This window comes from Sinohyriopsis cumingii, unplaced genomic scaffold, assembly GCF_028554795.1.
Source record: "Sinohyriopsis cumingii isolate HCF-2022 unplaced genomic scaffold, ASM2855479v2 utg000957l, whole genome shotgun sequence".
NCBI classification, from domain to species: domain Eukaryota; kingdom Metazoa; phylum Mollusca; class Bivalvia; order Unionida; family Unionidae; genus Sinohyriopsis; species Sinohyriopsis cumingii.
Genome location: NW_028315947.1, coordinates 486208 through 505961, shown reverse-complemented (window position 1 = coordinate 505961; position 19754 = coordinate 486208). Strand labels below are relative to the sequence as shown.

Sequence of the window (19754 nt, the reverse complement as noted above, 5' to 3'; positions counted from 1 at the left end):
TTGACTCATAATAATCAGAACGTTGGAGACTTTTATTTTTTGTTGTTGTAAGGTTGGACTTAGGAAAATATTATGATCTTAATATTCAACTCAAAATCAGTCATAGAGGCAGCAAACAGGTGTTTCGTGACTGCAAATTTCGTCGTTTAATAGGTATACTTCAGAGAGCTGTCAACATTTATATTCATCTTTTCATGACAAAATTTTCTTCAATTAATAATTTTTGTATACAGTTATTCATTATAACTGGATCTAATAACAGATATTTAAAAATAATAATCACTTTGTTGCGTGTGATTATATGATTATATTCAAGTGAGTTAATTACGGTACTTTCTGAGATAGTGGTTTGAATTTGTCATGAAGATAGATATATAGCGATATTTTATAATATCAGGCATAATCCAACCGCACGAGAATCTTTGTGTGCGTCTTTGATACACACCAATTGATAGACATGTACCTTGACATAGAGAAGATCCTATCCCTGATGAAGGTCTATCACTGCATTTGCTAGAAGCATCTGAAAAGTAGCAAACAAATAAACCAGTGTTAATATCATCGAACATTTTAAACTGATGTCCCGTTTTGTTTGATAAGTAAATATCTTAAATGCAAGGACTATAATACCTTCTACAAATGCTTGAACTGCAACGCATATTCTTATCTTTCAGATGTTAAAATTCATGGAACTACATGTATGAGAAATTCAGTGAAGTTCCAAATTTATTAGTAGTTTATCTGTGTAATATTTTCGAAACCCGGTATTATCTGCATTCATTTGGTTTGCTATCTAGTGAAGGTGTATGACAAAATAACTAGCAGGCATTGAAGCGTTGTAGAAAATGCATATTACCATCTCGTATATAAGTAAGAGAAATTTGCTAAAAAACCCCACTGTTTTCTCAAAGGAATATAATAATGGATTTAAATTTATTTTGACATGTATAGATTTTGGCTCAAATTATCATAAGTCTGAAGAGTGAAAATTAAACAAATGAATATAGCATTTACATGCCTTCAGAAAGGCATTTCAAATAGACAAATACGAAAAACACATAGCTTGATGAAAGAAATGAGCTTCTAAATATAACTGTTTAATAAATTTCAACTTCCTCAGACAAAAGTTCATCCGTAATAAAAATATTTTACTGAACGTGGAAGTCTAGAACGAGGGATTATTTCCCACAAAATGACACCAGAAAAGAGTTTGATGCTTGGAGAAGTTAATTTATGGATACAGTAACATGCATCACACGGCAATATACCCGACTGAGGTTGAAGTGAGAAAGGAAACAAGGTTTACGCTATAAACATTTATTCTGTTGTCTAAAAATGATACATTTGAGCTCTTAAATGCGATAATGTAACAGATGGAATTTCAAAATATAAAACAGTATTTGCAAAATGACACTTTTCTAATATTACCAAGGAAACAAGCAAAATAAAGCAATGAGTAGTACGTGATCCGGTTGTTTATAGAAGACTGAAAAGGAGTTGATATTGAGGGTATGTGTTACGAGCAAGGGCGATGCATTTGTAAACATTTCTGCGGAAAGGATGAAAATTCTCCTGAGACCAAAACGCCCCAGTGTTTCGATAAACATTAGGATTAGAAATTATTTGATCAAGGAGATAGAACACACAAACAAAAATAAAAAAGAAATAAAAACTACCTTAGAAAAATTTGAATCCGTACGAGAATGATATCGAATAAACATCAAATGTTGCGGGTGGTTTTGCGAGTGGGCTTTCAGGAATTGTTTCAAAAACTCTTTAATATTAGATGTGTTTAGTAACAAAGTTTCAAAACATGATGAAACAGTAACATATGATATAAGCCAATTGACATGTTAACCAATTAAATAAATAACCAGGAAATAAACGAGTTAGTGAGTTCTCGTCATTAAAAATTTTATGGAGATAGATTTTAAAAATGGTGGACTAGGAAAACATTTAACACTGAAATCAACCGTAGGAGTAACCACATCATCAATTAACAGAAGGTATGAAGCTTGATAAAAGAAAACTTGAGAAAGTGGGAAAATATAATTACTGATGTTGCACAACTCTGTGTCTGGAAGGCAGCCTAAAATACAATTGGCTTTCAAAATTCAAGACCCAAGATTTCAGATTCGAGAATTTTACGTTTGTAATCTAGGCTATCGGCAGATCGAACGATAATGTATAAAAGACAATATCTATCACCTGAAGCGCACATATATATACTGTGGTTATATTACATATTGTAGGCATCAGACGTTTCTGCAGTTGGATTATTATTACAAAAATTGTCTACATACTTTCCTCTATGATTCTTCTCTCAAGTGACAAAATGCAAGATGTTTTTCTTCTATGAACGCGATGAAAACAATACACAAACGATATGAAGTAATACCACCGTCATGTCTATAAATCCTTATTAGTGACCAGACCATTGGAATCTCAAAAGAACATTACGGGCATTAAATAGTAATCCTATGGAAAGATAATTCTCAAGATTTAATAATGTTTATAATTTTAATAATTTCTTTATTTTAATGACTGCGTGATTTTATCATGAAAGTTTTGATTCGAATTATCCCTTATTCATTGAGAACGCTGTTGTTAAAACTACATTAACATTTCCAACATTCTGCTCATTGACAGAAAAGAATCTGCTAAATTATATTTCTTCCATAAGCAACCCGTAAACCCCCCCCCCCACATAACTTAGTAAATTAAGTGTTAGCAACCGTTAAATTGACAAAAATTTGCATATGGCTTGCTTTAACGCACGATAACATCGTAGTCTCAATTTAACCGATGTGAATCAAGTCTCCCAATTTGAAACCAATGTAAAATAAAATAAAGATGTCATGAATTTTATTCGAAAAAATAAACTTAAATCAGCTCGCATTTGGAGATTATCTGTAAGCATGTGTCAATGCATTTGAGATGACACGACACCATACTAAATTTTGCACTAATCTATTACGGGATGAATACAAAAACGTTTTAGATTACATTATCATTTGTCGAACTCTTCTTTACATATATACTAAAGATATAATGTGGTTAATTAAACACGACATTTGATGATGATTAATCCAGAGAATACGTTAGTAAAATGATTTGTGATTGACATATTTAAAAGAACGAAAACTTTGTTTGTAATTGTTGGCTGCGGTTAACATGATATACTAGAAAAAAAGCAGCGGAAAGAAGGCATTGACTGGTTTCTAGTGGTAGGCATTTAAAATATCGGTATGGATGATAGTGCGAAATAACAGCACTAGCATTAAAGATTTTCGAGAAAATACATTGTTTGTTTGGTAAGCTTATCGAACAAGGACACATAAATGAATAGAAACAGTATTTCAAGAGACCCATGCTATTCCAGACGAAATATAAATATAAATTTTGTTGATTAACTAATACATAGGAAATAAACAAACTCGTATTGATACGAGATTCTTTTTGTTTGCAAGATGTGCATACTGCAAATCATAGTGTTTACGTTATACATTAACAGCATTTGGCCTTGTGTGAACGTAACGCAACTTCGTTCATTTTGACACTAAATGTCTCCTGAGTATATGACGGAGAAGTTGTTTCCTGGTAATTTTCTTAATGTTTGTAAAGACAATTTCGGTACTTAAGGAATTTCAGTTTCCCTTTTATCAAACATAGCTTTGATAAATAAAGAAGAGTTTGGTAATTTTATTTTTGTTTTAGATTAATTGTTGTCTTTACAGCTAAGATCTAATTTCAGCAAGGTGTCATTGGACTCGGCCGATCCTTCATTTGCCTCGTTTCCTATCGTTGCTAGTAGCACACCAAGAATTGACACACGCCATTGGTAGGATGGGACATTGCGAGATCCAATAGGGTAGATAAAACAGCCTTAAGCCCTAATCAAAGAAACTATGTTGTACATCATTTATTTTACGCCATTTTGACCAGAGAGAGATCGTCTAAGGACTATAGATCAAAACTAGCTGTTTACATCGGGTTACCAAACCTCGGAATCAACGATGATGTTTTGGCCAGCAATGCTAAGTTGGTATTCACACTGACATACAGTTGCGGCTCAGAAACGCCAGACACAAATCGTAAAATAGTGAAAAATCTCGGCCAAACTCTCGTCTGAAAGATCAGCTTGATGGCCTGTATTGACGATGCACATGTGTTTGATGCGTCTACAAGGATATTTGATTGACAGACAACAAAATAACTAATACAGGCTCTCTAAGCACAGTAGACACCAACATTTCCAATGCCGTTATTTATATTCAGTTCATTGCGATTGTTACATTTAGGAAGGGCTTTCACAGTGGCACTCTAATGAGCTGACGTTTAAGAACAACAAAACTAAGTACGAATGTTGATGCGTACTACAGAATCAGCTACGCCTCATTAGAGTCAGACGTTGTGACCACCGAAGAACTAGAAAGAATAATCAAGTAACAGTGCAAGGAAAAAGCTGCGCCATGCAAAGTATTATTGAACAAGAAAGATCACTTCTACAACATAAACCTAAGTATAAACACGGAGGCGATTGTTCGCTTGTCAAGGCTGTGGAGGCTATTGATGTGTTTGCTAGTGATACCGAAAATGTCTACAACCTTGCGCCTTTCTGTCTGATGTCTTACATATGTAAGCGATTCTTTATTAAGTTCCACATCAACCTACGTGCCGGCATGAGTGTGTAGGATATAATACAGAAAGTAAAACACCGTTGATAGAGCAAACCTCATATATAGCACTAGTCTATTTCAAAGCCGAAGACTTATTAAACCGTATATCGAACTTCACAAGGACCCTAATGTTTGCAATAAGTGACAAGGTGCTGACGATATGCTAAATGGATTTACTCAAGGTAACGACAAGATGGCTAACGCCAATCACGCAATTCTCAAAATTTGCTGTATCAGATCAACACTAAGACTACAACGTGTACGATCTGGTTGTTTCTAGCGCCGCGAAAGAATACACATAGCCCGTTTCGAGTTTTTAAGTGAGGACGTACGAATAAGAATAACAAACCTATGCCGAATACGAAGCTAAACATTGGACTAGGAAGATCACTTCGATGAGGTTGTCTCTGATCGACCCGTACTTTAAGCACGGCAAGCTACTAGAGCATATCTGAGCTGGCACGACGATCACGCAATCTTTTGAATTTCATTGCACACAATAGGTTTGGTTTTTGTTGTTTATGTAAACTCCCAATTATCAATCAGTCATTTTTAAAGTCAGATTTATCATTTTTGTCTTTTTCCATATATTCCTCTGAAGCAAATGAATAGTCTTTAAACTCGTCATGCAGGTGTAATGTGGCCTCCAAGTCTAGTTCTATTGTTGCCATTATCAGTTACTTCGATCAGATTTTAGTCAAATCATTTAAAAAACACTTTTAAAGGCACATCTTGATTCGTGATATCTCATTCATGCCCCTATCATCAAGGCCAGTTAGTCATTTATATTTTGCACTAGATACCGTGGCGCTTGCGCGATGACATAGGTGCAGCAAAATTGTGAATGGGTTGAACTTATTAATATTTAATACATACATTATATTTAGTGATGACGTTACACAAACAATTAATTGTTTGGTCACGAAGTAGTTTTTTTCATCACATGATACTTCGCTGTTTAAATAATACTAATAGTGAGCAGACATAATTTGTAAGCGACGATCTGTTAAACGTTTGTTTGCATGGTCTAGATTTTTAATGAAATAAATTAAAACCATGCAAAGTGATCATATATATATATATATATATATATATATATATATATATATATATATATATATATATATATATGCCGTCTGTTAGATAAGCAGGTTTCAAAATGCTCATAATCACAGCCTTTAAATTCGTTGCCAAATGCTCCAGAAATTGATCCGTACACCGTAAAAGTCAATAAGTAAATCTTGTTTCTCTTATATTTATTTCCTTACCACCATTCATGAAATTAAGAGCTATCATCTTGCTGAAAGAAACAAAGTTCTCGTTATTATTCAGTTTAACCTCTTTACCCGCAGCATCTTTGTACAAGTGTCCACAATGCTTGATGTCTAACCCAACACGTTGTAGAAAAATGAATGAATTTAGTGTCTCCGTAATAAATGATAAGCAACATCTATGCATTTAATTACTGTACAACCGAAACCTTGATAGAGTATTTTTTATTGTTTGATGTTTCAGTCCATAATCAAGCTGATAGATATCAATATTACAGTTTAGTAGTTAAGAAAGAACTTTAAGCGATGATAATTTTTCAATTTTACAACCTAATGTAAGGCAATGTGTCTACTGAGTCGTACACACTATAATGCATTCCTCTATTTTGACAGACTAATTTTTGTCGTCTCAGTGAAATTGTCCACGCGCTCAGAACTACTTTGAAAAAGGAAACCCGTGCTGTCTTCTGCTGTGCCTGACGTAGTTGTTCTAAAACCAAACAACAACAACAACAACAACAACAACAAATATATAACAAAAACATAGTAACTTAAGGTCAATCTATCTTTGTGAACACACCATGCAAAAACATTTTGAGAGAGACAAAGACATACATATATACGACGTCGAGCTTTTTGGTATTATGCTTGTTTGTTCCACACAGCATGGTCAGTTGTATCCTATTTGCAGGCCTAGCTCAGTACATTTTCAGGTCAGCGTCATTAAATGTAGCTAAAGCTACCTAACTAGTTTTAAATACTTCGAGTAAAACAAATTATATACTGTGAGCTTCATTTAATGACGCCGACCTGAACATTGACTGTGCTACAGATATGATAAAATTCTCAATTCTGTGTTAAATGAACTATGACAGAAAAAAACACTGATCCATGCACATGGACTATAGACCTATACACTTCATAGCCTCCCAACTCTCTTAACAAATACGGAAAACTTAGTAACGGCCAGAAATGTGCTATGTCAAACAAGCTTTATTCTAAGTTTGTTAAGCATCTCCATTGTGTCCCAGTTGAATACAACATATGCCTAAAATATTTAATGACAAATAATGACACTTACATACCAGCCAGAAGGAATCACTTATCCGTCATTAATCCATAAGCAAATTTCACTGTAGCACTTGCCATATTTCCAAGACAGAAAAATAAATTTTCAAAGAATCCGTGAACTTAAAAGTTTAGCAAGTGGATATCCAAATATCCGTATTTGGAGGGTTTTTTATACACGGGGGTTATTTTCCAATCGATATTAAGGACAACACAAGTATGACACAAACAGTTTCACCTCCTCCAAAGAAAAGGAGAGTTATATACGATAGTGATACAGATCACTAATTACCCATGAATAATCTAATGCAATATGTTACTCTTCGTTACAGCTTGTACTAAGTATGAATACAGTAGAAATGAATACCAGTATCGTTTCATTATTTACAATATAACGTTCCAAAATTGAAACTGATGAAAACGAAACAGTTTCTTGAAATTAATATTAGATATTTATTGTCAATTTCATATAACATCCATATAATAAATGTGATAATACCTCATTACTATGCGACGTTTTATGTTGTTATTTGTCTTTGCTTACGCGTATAAACTGTGTACTTCGGATGCAACGGTCACACCACATCCCTCATTAATATATTTGTATTAATGAGCCACATGTAAACATTTGCACGTAAACTATATTACACTAGTGAAGAGTTCTTTTTACTTTAAAAGAAAATATTGGGTTACGTTATATGTCCCCCCACGAGGCAAGCCTATCGGGTGGTGGGGAGACAAATAATGTATGCCTTGATAGGGATTTCTTAGTCTCGGTCCAAACCCCAATATATATATATATATATATATATATATATATATATATATATATATATATATATATATATATATATATATATATCATACAGGTTAGAGCATGATTTATATATATATATATATATATATATATATATATATATATATATATATATATATATATCATACAGGTTAGAGCATGATTTATATTTGTTGCTTTTTATGATGACAAATATGCAAATTGTTTACTATAAAACGTAATAACAAAGATAATTAATGATAGTTTAAGTTATAAGAATGCTTATTGTGTGGCTTTATGAAACTTACTAAAACAGTATCGTCCAGGGCATCCTTGGATGGGAGTTAATCTATAGACGGTAAATGCCCCACAATGCTTGATGGAAATTGGAAATTCAGTGTCACAGCATGATACGAAGGAACGTTGGCAGGCCTTCAGAGACACTATACCGCTTGCAGCTCGTGGTAATGTATCTGAAATGTATCGGATTAAGTTTATCGTAAGGATGTGATCAATTATGAATATACATGATCAATAAACTTTTATAATTGGAATTGTTTTGATATAAATAAGCACTTATATAACCAATATAACAACATTGTACCATATCTTAAACTTTGAGATTACTTATTAAGTATTGCATGCTACAGGTACTTACAAAACACATCGAGCAAATTCTTCATCAAACAAGTTTTATGGGGACGCATGTAATATTTATAATTCATTATGCAAAATTGAATCAGTTGCAATTAAAATACTTTTGAAATTAAAGGTATAATTATAAATAAACTAGTCAAAAATTAGAGAAATCGAAAAGGACTGGCTTGGCAAATCTGATTATTCTACGAATACTCTATTTAGATTCACACAAATCCCTTGCAGCCAATGTGTGTAAATCCTAACAACTAGCAATGTTCAACAGTGTGAATGAACCTGCATTATACAAAACAAACTCGGAGATATTTCAAATATAAGGCGCTACAACTCTCTTGCAATAATTCATGTTTTAAACGAAAAGTGAACCATAAAAAGACAGACGTCATAAAACTCACACACTTTGAAGATTCTGGTAAATATATTGAAAATAGCTTGGAGAAAAAGAGCACATTCTCTCTATTTTCTACAAATATATTCAATGCTCAGTCAGCAAGAACAACATAAACAATGATGTGTGAAAAGTATGAGAAAATAGTTTAGACACATCATAGTAAAATATGTACCAAATTCCTAACATGGTTTATTTCGGTTATCACTATTAGCGGATAATGCGATTGTAGTAGTTTAATACATGATTTAGATTGTTTGCAGCAGAGAATATATAGTATTAAATAATTACCGTGGTATACGTAAATGATCAAAAATTAGCAGATTGATGAGTATATTATTTGGAAAGAATGTTGCAAAATATCCGACTGGGAGATCATTATATCAGATCAGTTAAGTGTCCGTAAGGTCACAAAAAAGAACAATTCACTGTTTATCTTGCATGCATCATACAGTGAAACACATTCGGATAATACTGACAAATTAATAAACTTAGAGCATCACCGATTGGAAACGTGGCAAATATTATGATAAAGAAACCTCACAAATTATTTGATATTGTGCAGGCAGAAATGAAGTCGCTGACATTGAATAGAACACCTATTACAAATAATAAATGAATGCTGCATTGATGATGGTATTCAAAGAAAAAGCGAATATATTAGTCTAGGTAGTGAAGATGACCAAGGAGAAATCAATTAGCAGATGTTTTCAGTATCAGTATAACAATGGAATACAAATTCGCGGACCTTAAAAAGAATTACGGAAGACAAAAAATCTAGATGCAAAACATCTGGCTCTATGCAATAAATTTACCAGTACTAATATATCATCAAAGAATTAAATCCATGGAGTTTTTTCTGTAAGTTTCACATCTTGTTTGAGATTAATGCATGCAAATAAACCAATGGAGTTGTACAGTTTGGTGTGCGACATTGCACTGCAAAATGAGATTGATGGTGATGCGTCAAACCTGCAGGAAATTAAATTTAGCTTAGGACCTTACGTATCTGGCTCGCATCTGAGAGATGTGCCTGTTTATGTTTCAGAGCCTGACGTAATATTGAAAGCCACCTTCGTATGTAGGAAAATGTAACCTACACCACATACTTATCAATATTCGTACTATCTTCCTTTTTATGAAACGTTTACTACAACCACAATATATGAAGGAAATAAGAAGAAAACAACGAGAGACCGATGCAATTAAGAACTGAACACTCCATATATATATATATATATATATATATATATATATATATATATATATATATATATATATATATATATATATATATGGAATCACTCCAATGGGTGTGTGTCTTTGAGAATAAATATTCTGCGATAGAACATGTAATTACAAATACTGGGAGTCACACTTGATGACTTTACGTATTGGTGAGGTCCACGTTGTATTAAATGGGCATCAGAAGATTAACTGAACGTATTGTTATAGAAATACCCGGAAAAATTAAGGAAGCAGGTGACAGTCTAGATGAAATAATAACAGTTCTGAAGTGATTAAAGCTTCTAACCCTGGTAGAGTAAAATATCTATTGAATTAAAATAACTGGCTCGTGCGTACGGGATACGAATACCAAGCTGATTGCGCAAAGTTGACTTGTGTCATTAGAATCAAAACGACCCCAAATGATCAACCATTGCCAAACTAACTAAGTGAAACTGCAGTGCGATTAAATATTCAAATTACTCCACGAAATGGTTGAGGATGAGAAAGACCGTCGTCATGTAGCACCTGTCATCTCTGCCGAGGCTGATGGGCATGTTCGTGAACATAACCACAGTCGCCATATTACACATATAATTGCTACTGTGTTTAACTCATAAACAGGAAAATTACAGGTACCTGAGTTTAAGTTACATAGACATCGTGTTGATTTATTAAATTACCCTGTAATTAATTTTCACTGGAATTGTTTTCTTTCAAAGACCTGTCTAGAAATCGTATTGACGTAATAGTGCACCGCCACCTCTGGAACTAAAGCAAATATTATTTGCAGTATGGAGTCGGGGAACCCACTTAAAGACTCCAACTTCTTGTCCTCATTGTGATCGATTTATCATCTTACATCACAAAGACACCGTAGCTATTTATGAGGAAATAGACAAAGACATTGAAAGGATTTTTGAGATGTTGAAAAAATTCTTTAACGCAGAATCAGGAATGTGTAGTATATCGTTTATGCGGACATGGAATATATTTAAACGTTCCAGTGGAGGATTCCAAGATCCAAACAAATGCAATACCAGTTGCGGAACAAGTCCAATGCAACGGGCGACCTGAACAATACCGTTTTGTCGTGTGAAGAACACGGTTGAGGCGTTTCTTAAATCACTCGAGATTAATGTGAAATGTATCAGACAACAGCTCTGTTCACACATATACATGATCGTGACCCGTGATGTTATTAATAAGATTTCTGAGACCACTTATTGCCTGATATGTAATGGTGATTTCTGCATTTCAAATTTTAAAGTTGATGATCACTATCACTGTCACATCACACAACGCATGCAATTACAAACATGCAACCAAGTTGAACAAATGTTCCTTCAGTGTTTTGTAGAAAATAAAGCTGAAATACCCATATTGGGTGATCAGTGGTGATCTTGGTAAAGTTACTCATGTGCGAGTTTTATTACAGCACGATTTAAACGTTTTACCAGGTTCGTGTCTAGATTTTTTGTACAGACAATAATTCGTTGCCGACGCATATAACCACGGATAATATTAATTCAGAAATTGCGTCAGACACACTCACAAAAGAGTCTTGCACCAGTTCTCGAAGCAATTCCGGTGTCATTATACTCAATCAACACCACACACAGTCACTTATGAAGGCAATTATCATGACAATACGGTACCAACACACCAAAACCTGTTTGTGGCGTTTCGAATTGTAGCTCGTGTACGTACTAAACAAACTATTACCAAAATGATGTTTGACAAGCTAGGAGTGTCTTACGTTTCTTTGCTGGTAAACGGGTCATCAAGAACCAGCACGTGAATATCAGAAGCTGTGTTCGTTCTTGGGCGAGGATCAAACTGGTTTACAAATTTCCCAGCACGACGTTGCTACATTTTACCCGATTTCTTACTTTTCGGTGGAATATTTGGAACTGTGTAAACTTGTGTGGCCGATTTGCACTTTCATCCATGTGCAGCTGAGGTTCAAGAGGTAGATAATGCTGCTTTTGCCACCCCCTCTCCACTACGCACATCAAATGTCTCGAGGCAAATTCAAGCAATATTAATCAAGGAAAAAGGGGACAAAATTGACGAGAGAATCTTCAGCAAATAGTCAACTTGTGTTTGTTTCTGTAGCAACTGGTTTTGATAGATCTAGATGTCTTATACTCAGTATGCGCTAGTCCGGATCATATTTGCTTATCATAACCATAAGTAAAGACACTAGGGTTCGAATGGGAATATTGATAAATTATTAGCGGCATACTGGTCCTCATTTTGTACCACTCTTATCATTTCTTGAAAAATGGTTTCCAACGAATTTTACATATATCAGCATCAATAGCAGCCGGAGTTGAAATTCAAAAGCAAATAAGGATTGTTCCTACACCTAGGAAGTGGAATTCACCCCGGCTGCATTCCCAGTTGATTATGTTGCAACAACGTTGGCACAGCGAAGAAGAGGAATATCGACTGCTATTTAACAGGGACGCACTTGTTCGGTAGATATTGTTTGGGCAAAGACGATAACAACCATTTGAGACATTTGTTAATTATGTAATTAGTATAGTTTTAAATGAATGCGGTTCTAGGCCCGAAAAACGTATATCTCCGGGACCTGAATATTCCTCTGATGGAGACATTAAAATTTTTTTTATGATACTTGTACAAGGAACATAAAGTAATTGGTCGGAAGTGATTGTCCTGTCTCTCTTGATCAAGGTCGGGCTGTCGAGCAAAAATACTACGCGATCACATTGTTAGTGGAAGTTCTATTAAGGAGCCTGTATGTTACCAATGCTAGAAAATGGTCTAATCGGAGCAGCAGCTGCGAGGTGAAAGTGCTAAAATGACAGCGTTTGTCATACATAAGCTATTTAAGACAACTTCAGCTGCCGTCGCCATTAGTCAATGTGTGGCAGAACTCAGAGCTGGGAAAACGATTATAGATGAACCAATGATAATAGTTCTTGGAGTCACATCAATAGTAACCGGATTAACTAGTGGCGCTGGTAAAATTATTTCGCTACTGATGTATTCGCGAATCGTTTACTATTCAGAACCTTTCTCGGCAAAACTAAGTATCTCAATAAGATCAGTAAACTGAATTCGATAGTCACCAAAGATGAAAAAATTATAAAGGCAAAGTTCGAGGCCGTGTGGTCGGAAATGGAAAACCACGAGAGACTCCAAAAACATATACGAAACCGGGTTATTGAAAAAACAAGTAGTGGATTTACAGGCAGTGGAAAACTAGTATATGTTACATGTTGCAAGTGTCATCGTGTGATTGACAAAAGTAGTGTAATATTAGGGGTTTTGCAGGTCACTTACATTTTGGTAACTTTCACAGATATCAATTCACGGATTTGCACGCATACGCGTGTGACGTCAGGGAACAGTCATATGGGGTAGAAGGCTTTTCTTCCTATTAGAAACTAATCAGAAAATTCTTAATCCGCTATTAAAACACTACTGCATATTTTTGTTAGTAGCTTCGAATCGTTGTAATTAAGGTTGTGTGAAACAATGGGTAATAAAAAATACAAGTATATCTTTAACAGTTTGCATAAATTTGCATTCTGTACGAAATCGTTCATGTACTAAAATGTACAGATTTACTGACGTGGCCTGATAATAAATTGCTGATCCTTATATTTCTTTAATTTTCTATCTATTCATTGTTGGGTAGTTGTGAGCAGTTGTTATTGCCTTAGTTTTTAACGGTGTGCTGTTAGGCTTAATTTCTACTTAAATAATGATCTGCAACGGTCCTCCTGCTTTATTCGAATTTAGCAGCTTTCAGTTTTGATTTCCTTTCTCGAAAAAGAGGAAGCTATTATTGATTCTTTATCGTTGTCCTGATTTCCACACATATACTAGGTGTTTGCCAATGTTTGTTCATGATGGCAAATCACTTTAAATATTCATAACCATCTTAAGCACTAATCATTCAGTTATTACCAACTGAAACACAAGGCAAAACAGTGTAAGTCCGGATATTAACAATTTTTAAAGGATTTTGTATCAACACCGACTTATCTACCAACAACATGGCTTCCGAATTATCTTCTCTTGAGCGGAAACAATATACAGAGACGTATATCATATCATCATTTATATTCATCTACTGGTGCATTCCTTGCCATTTTATTTTTTCCAACTGTTTAAAATTCCTACTATTTCCGGGCGGGCTTGGGACATGCTGACAAGTAATATTAAAAATTAACTGAAATGAAATTAAATAAAAACTGCCATATAAGGATATATATCATTTGCAATAATACGTACCGTTTATCCAAATCGGTAGAGACGTACCGCATTTCCCTATGTCAGGACAAAATGTCGGCATATTATCGTTGAAATCGTTTTTGTATCTATACCAGTTCTCTTTTAGATTACGGTCACATTCTTCAGATGCATCCGGTTGACTTTCATAAGACACCGCCCGTGTTGAATCATTCAGCCACTTGTAGTCATGGCAAGGATCAAGTGTACCTGTGATAAAAGTGTATACCAGTACTGTTCGTGGTACCTGCACCGTATATACAGGACAAGTTGTGTTGTTGATCTAGATTCATTGGTCCAATGTCTAATTCTTTAACGCAGATGTAAAGCAACTCAAAGTTTTTATTCATGTTATCCAGATGCTTTAAAGAGATGTAAACTGATTAATTATCGAAAAAATAGCTGCAGAGGAATGTTCGAGACAGGAAAAGGCAAACACCAAATAGAGGTTATTGTTACTCGTTCATTTACTACTGCTTTTAATACAGAGAAGCTAATCTGGGTATTAAAGAGTCGTTCCAAGAGTGTATGTCCCGACTAAGCCCGATGGGAATGTTCTACACACTATATGTTTCTTTCTTTTTGCAGATTATGATTAATATGTGATAAAAAATATTCTCGCCGTAAAAGTGATTCGACAACCAGAACTGGGCTGTTTGGGCTGTTTCCGCAAAGTGGAGAAAGAAACCTTTATTCATAAGTCACCGTCACTGAGAACAATAATCTGAACTACTTTTGCTCATATCGCACAATAAAGTGGCGGAAGGAGACAAAGTTGTAACAGGAACATTAATAACCTTTGTTATTTTGTGAACTGCGATGCAAAAATCGACAACCATGAAGTCGTCGTATATTCCTAAAACTAATTTGAAAGTTATTTCTCGACCTCCGATCGGACTCTCTTGCGAAGACTCGAAACTGATCAACTATTTGGGCGTAAATAACTGATTTAAATTGTATATAAGCATATACACTATGCATGCGTATCGTCAACTCACCATAAAGTATGATGGAAAGCCCCCGTACCAACTTCACGTAAGTAGCCTAATCGCTTCCTGTCGTGTAACCTAAATATGTGTCTAAGCGCTTTTATTTTTCATTTGATCGGATAACCCTTGGCGTCGTTAAGCATGCCTATTAGACCTTGTGCAAACTTCAAAATGTTCCACATTAGAAAAGACAATTGATTAGCTCTATGTGTGTATGTATGTATGTATGTATGTATGTATGTATGTATGTATGTATGCATGTATGTATGTAAGATTATTTGTATGTATAATTGTATGTATGTATGACTGTATACATGTATTGTAATAAATTTGGAGTATGCGTATTTGCATATAGCACTCCATTTTAAGGATTTCTTAGATTTTTATGATTACCTGCTTGATTATGTGAAGTCGGTGCTGGGGTTATAGTCCTCAGACCGAAATAATTAGCCAACTTCTAGGGGCTAACGTCACGAAGTGAAGTGTTAGTAAATTTGCATGATGCCATTATTTACTTTTGGTGAATTCAGGTCAGAGACGCATGAGTGTCCCTGTCGCGCACTAGTCCCTATTCATATATAATTGTGTAGATTGATTGTGGGACTCCAGGTGCAGTATTTATGATTGGAGACTGGTAAATTATACTATGGAATAAAAGAGAAGGGACTTTCCCGTCGTCGACAGGCGCGGTTTATCGTTGCTAGGGTGGTAAATATGGTGTAGAGATACAGACGAAATGTGGTTTAAAATCATAATTTGACTGGCTTAAGGTGGTGTAGTAAGCATAGTTCCCTGTATTAGATGGCTGAGTTGTGTAGTTGTATAGTTTCACGGCATAATATACTGGGTTACGTTACTGAAAGTTAATGAGAAACCATTCAGTTGTGTGGTTAACAGACAATTAGGAAGTTGTGAGATCTGTAGTCATGTATTGAATAGAGTTAAATGATTTATGGTTTGGACGCGTTGGTATTTCCGGTTTACAACATTAGACTTCTAGCGGGATTCTATCTAGGGTTTGATGTCGCTCGATCAATAAACTAATTTGGCTTGTTACTGCATGTATGTACTAGGTATTTATAGATGGATGTATAGATGCATGCACACCTGAGTGCATAGAGACACTCAATACTACAGTTAAGCTCATGTCTACTTAACTATATTCTGTGCATTCCGAGTGTATGATTTCAGTGCACAAAAGAGATCTGTAAATAGGCATCTCAATGGTGAAGGTATCATGAACGTGTTATCGTGATCTTAAATAAGACCTAAAACCATAGGTGTCCAAGCACTAGTAAGGTCTTAATCTAAAATCAAAATATATCCCTCCGGAACCTTCGTGATTGTTGGCATATGTCTGTTTCCCATGTTTATTTCTACTGTGCACTATTACCCGTGTCATAAAAACTACTTAATACAGTTGCATGCGATTTTTGTCTCTTCTATATGATTTAGATATAGAACAAAACACGGGAACTGTACGAAATAAATTAAGATAAGATGGTAGAAAGTAAATTCTTCGAGTGTATAAAGTATTGTTTCATTTGATTATCTTCGTTTTAACTAAAAACAAAACAAAACAAAACAATCATATTAAAAAGGTACAACAAAACGCTCTTCAAAGAAGGAAAAGAAAGAAATAATGTACTTACTGAACGTAGAAACCGGCAACAGGGCCGATATGACTACAAACGCTATCATCTGCTTCATATTTTCCTCGTGTGGTTTGCGAACCTATGCATATAAATTTATATTAATTCACCAAATGTGTTTGTATTAGAACTGACCAATCACCAATAATAAGAGGCGTGTGCTATTCGATTCACAATAATTTGGATTATTTCCAAACCCATTGTACAAACTTCCTTTTTCAAATGCATTAGGTGAGTTTAAGAACATTTAACGTTACTATACACGACAAATTGTGCAAAACTTGCCGTGTGGCAGGTTAATCACATTACCGTTGGAATAGTAGAATTTGACTTATGCTGGATTGTGCTAAGGATAATATCTTTAATTTTGATTATTCCAAGAATCCAGTAATGTGACGCAATAGATATATACCACATACACTAAAAATAACAAGGCTTTAAAGTGTTATGTGACGAAGACATTCCAAACCTTTCCCCCTTTAAAATGTGACGTGAATAAAACTTCAGACAAGCAGGTGAACTGTCTCGTCAGATTAGTAACGACCGCAATTTGTCACCATCGGCAAAGAGATAATGTTTGACCCGGAAAGTATATTTGAAATGTAAAGACCATTTCAGGAGTTTGAGCTACATACATGGCACAAAACTGTTAAAGACTAACTAACTAACTATATATATATATATTCTTCATTTCTTGTATTCACAAATGCACAATGAAACGAAATTATTGCACAAATTTTTATCATTTTATCTTTCTCAAAATATAGGTATTTTTTTCTATGTGATATTTAACAATTCCCGTATTTCAGTTGGAACAACCACCATTTATAAGTGCCAAGAATTTCTTCAGCAACTATGTTATCTGTCCGCCTAATTATTGAAGCCATGTATTCTTTTTAGGTTCTCTCATCTTTTAATCTATGTACATTGCAATGTATTGATTCCAGATTGCTCACTATTCATTTAAATGCGAATCAATCGTAATGGTTTGGGAAAAGGTTTCAGATGTTATGCCATGTTTTGTAACGATTACTTACCGTCACCATTTGTTCAATATTAAGGACGTTGATATCAGTATATTTTGAAGATCTAAGTATTTTCAGCAAGAAACATCACCCGTTTTTCCTTTCTTTAAATTAAAAAAACGATCTCATGGTTTACACCTCCCTGTTAACATGACTTTTAAATGGTAGACTTTCACAATCTCATATGAGTTTGCTTTTTCATGATATATATTATCTCTGTTTTTTGAAATACTTTAGAGATTGATTCAAATTTTAAATCACTTTTCCCGAATTTACCTCATTACATTTTCAGTCTAACAGGCAAATCTCATTTACAAAACTGTACGTGGACTGCGAAGCATTAACGTAAATATACCTTTTCAGCTGATGATTATTAATGCTTACTAGCTTATATCAACTGCAAGGTATTATATCTGTCTCTTAAAAATCCATTTTACATATTTCGTCATTTAAAAAAGCCCTCCTTCTCCCCCAAGACTTACCTAAAACAAACAAAAAACAAAAATAAAACGATTTTATTTAATAAAAATAACTCTCTGATTTGGTCTTGATTAGGGGAGGGATGAGTTCATTTTTTAAAGAAAGGCATCTTACGGAGATTGTCTCGTTTTCTGTTACTAACTGTGGGCATGTGTATCTTGGGATAAATATGAATAATATTGATGTGTGAAGGCTCACTATATAATTACATAAAAATCAGTCTTGTAGGTTTTGGAGATATATGTTATGATATTTACCATGCTACCACAAAAGAAATAAAAAGGTATATATTTCATAGTTCCTCCAACGTCATTACAATTTAGATGGAACACTTATACTGTAACCAATTTTGTAAAATTGAGCAAAATATATAACATAATTTATTTAATTCTATTGCAGATAAAATCTCTAATAAAGGATAAATGTTTTAGATGTAGTTAGCTCCAATAAAGGGAAATGTTTTTAGATGTAGTTAGCTCTAATAAAGGGAAAGGTTTTTAGATGTAGTTAGCTCCAATAAAGGGAAAGGTTTTTATATGTAGTCAGCTCCAATAATGGGAAATGTTTTTAGATGTAGTTAGCTCTAATAAAGGGAAAGGTTTTTAGATGTAGTTAGCTCCAATAAAGGGAAAGGTTTTTAGATGTAGTTAGCTCCAAATAAAGGGAAAGGTTATTAGATGTAGTTAGCTCCAATAAAGGGAAATGTTTTTAGATGTAGTTAGCTCCAATAAAGGGAAAGGTTTTTAGATGTTGTTAGCTCCAATAAAGGGAAATGTTTTTAAATGTAGTTAGCTTCAATATAGGGCATATATTTTTAGATGTTGTTAGCTCCAATGAATGGGAAAGGTTTTTAGATGTAGTTAGCTGCAATAAAGGGAAATGTTTTTAGATGTAGTCAGCTCCAATAAAGGGAAAGGTTTTCAGATGTAGTTAGCTCCAATAAAGGGAAAGGTTTTTAGATGTAGTTAGCTCCAATAAAGGGAAATGTTTTTAGATGTAGTTAGCTCCAATAAAGGGAAATGTTTTTAAATGTAATTAGCTTCAATATAGGGCATATATTTTTAGATGTTGTTAGCTCCAATGAATGGTAAATGTTTTTAGATACAGTTAGCTGAATTGGTAAAGTCGATTCCATGTTCCTTGCGATTAATGGATAAATGTTAGCTCAACCGTAGCCGGCATTTGTTTTTGTATTTGTCTGATTCTACACTCTTCGGTTGTATATAATCATCCCCAAGTTTTTCGTACTGACAAAACACCCCAAACCGTTTTCT

General features: G+C 34.3%; 1 protein-coding gene across 1 annotated transcript in view; it reads right to left on the bottom strand.

Annotated features, from left to right (window-relative positions):
- Nucleotides 1-17079, bottom strand: part of LOC149772947 (von Willebrand factor D and EGF domain-containing protein-like) — an 83548-nt gene extending 66469 nt beyond the window's left edge. The window contains exons 1-4 of the mRNA XM_089947028.1: nucleotides 16976-17079; nucleotides 14338-14544; nucleotides 8102-8266; nucleotides 464-523 (exon numbers count right to left, since the gene is read on the bottom strand). Of these exons, the coding sequence (XP_089803154.1) occupies nucleotides 464-523; nucleotides 8102-8266; nucleotides 14338-14544; nucleotides 16976-17033 (490 nt within the window). The 5' untranslated portion in view covers nucleotides 17034-17079. The remainder of the gene's footprint in view (nucleotides 1-463; nucleotides 524-8101; nucleotides 8267-14337; nucleotides 14545-16975) is intronic.
- Between the last annotated feature and the right edge of the window lie 2675 nt (nucleotides 17080-19754).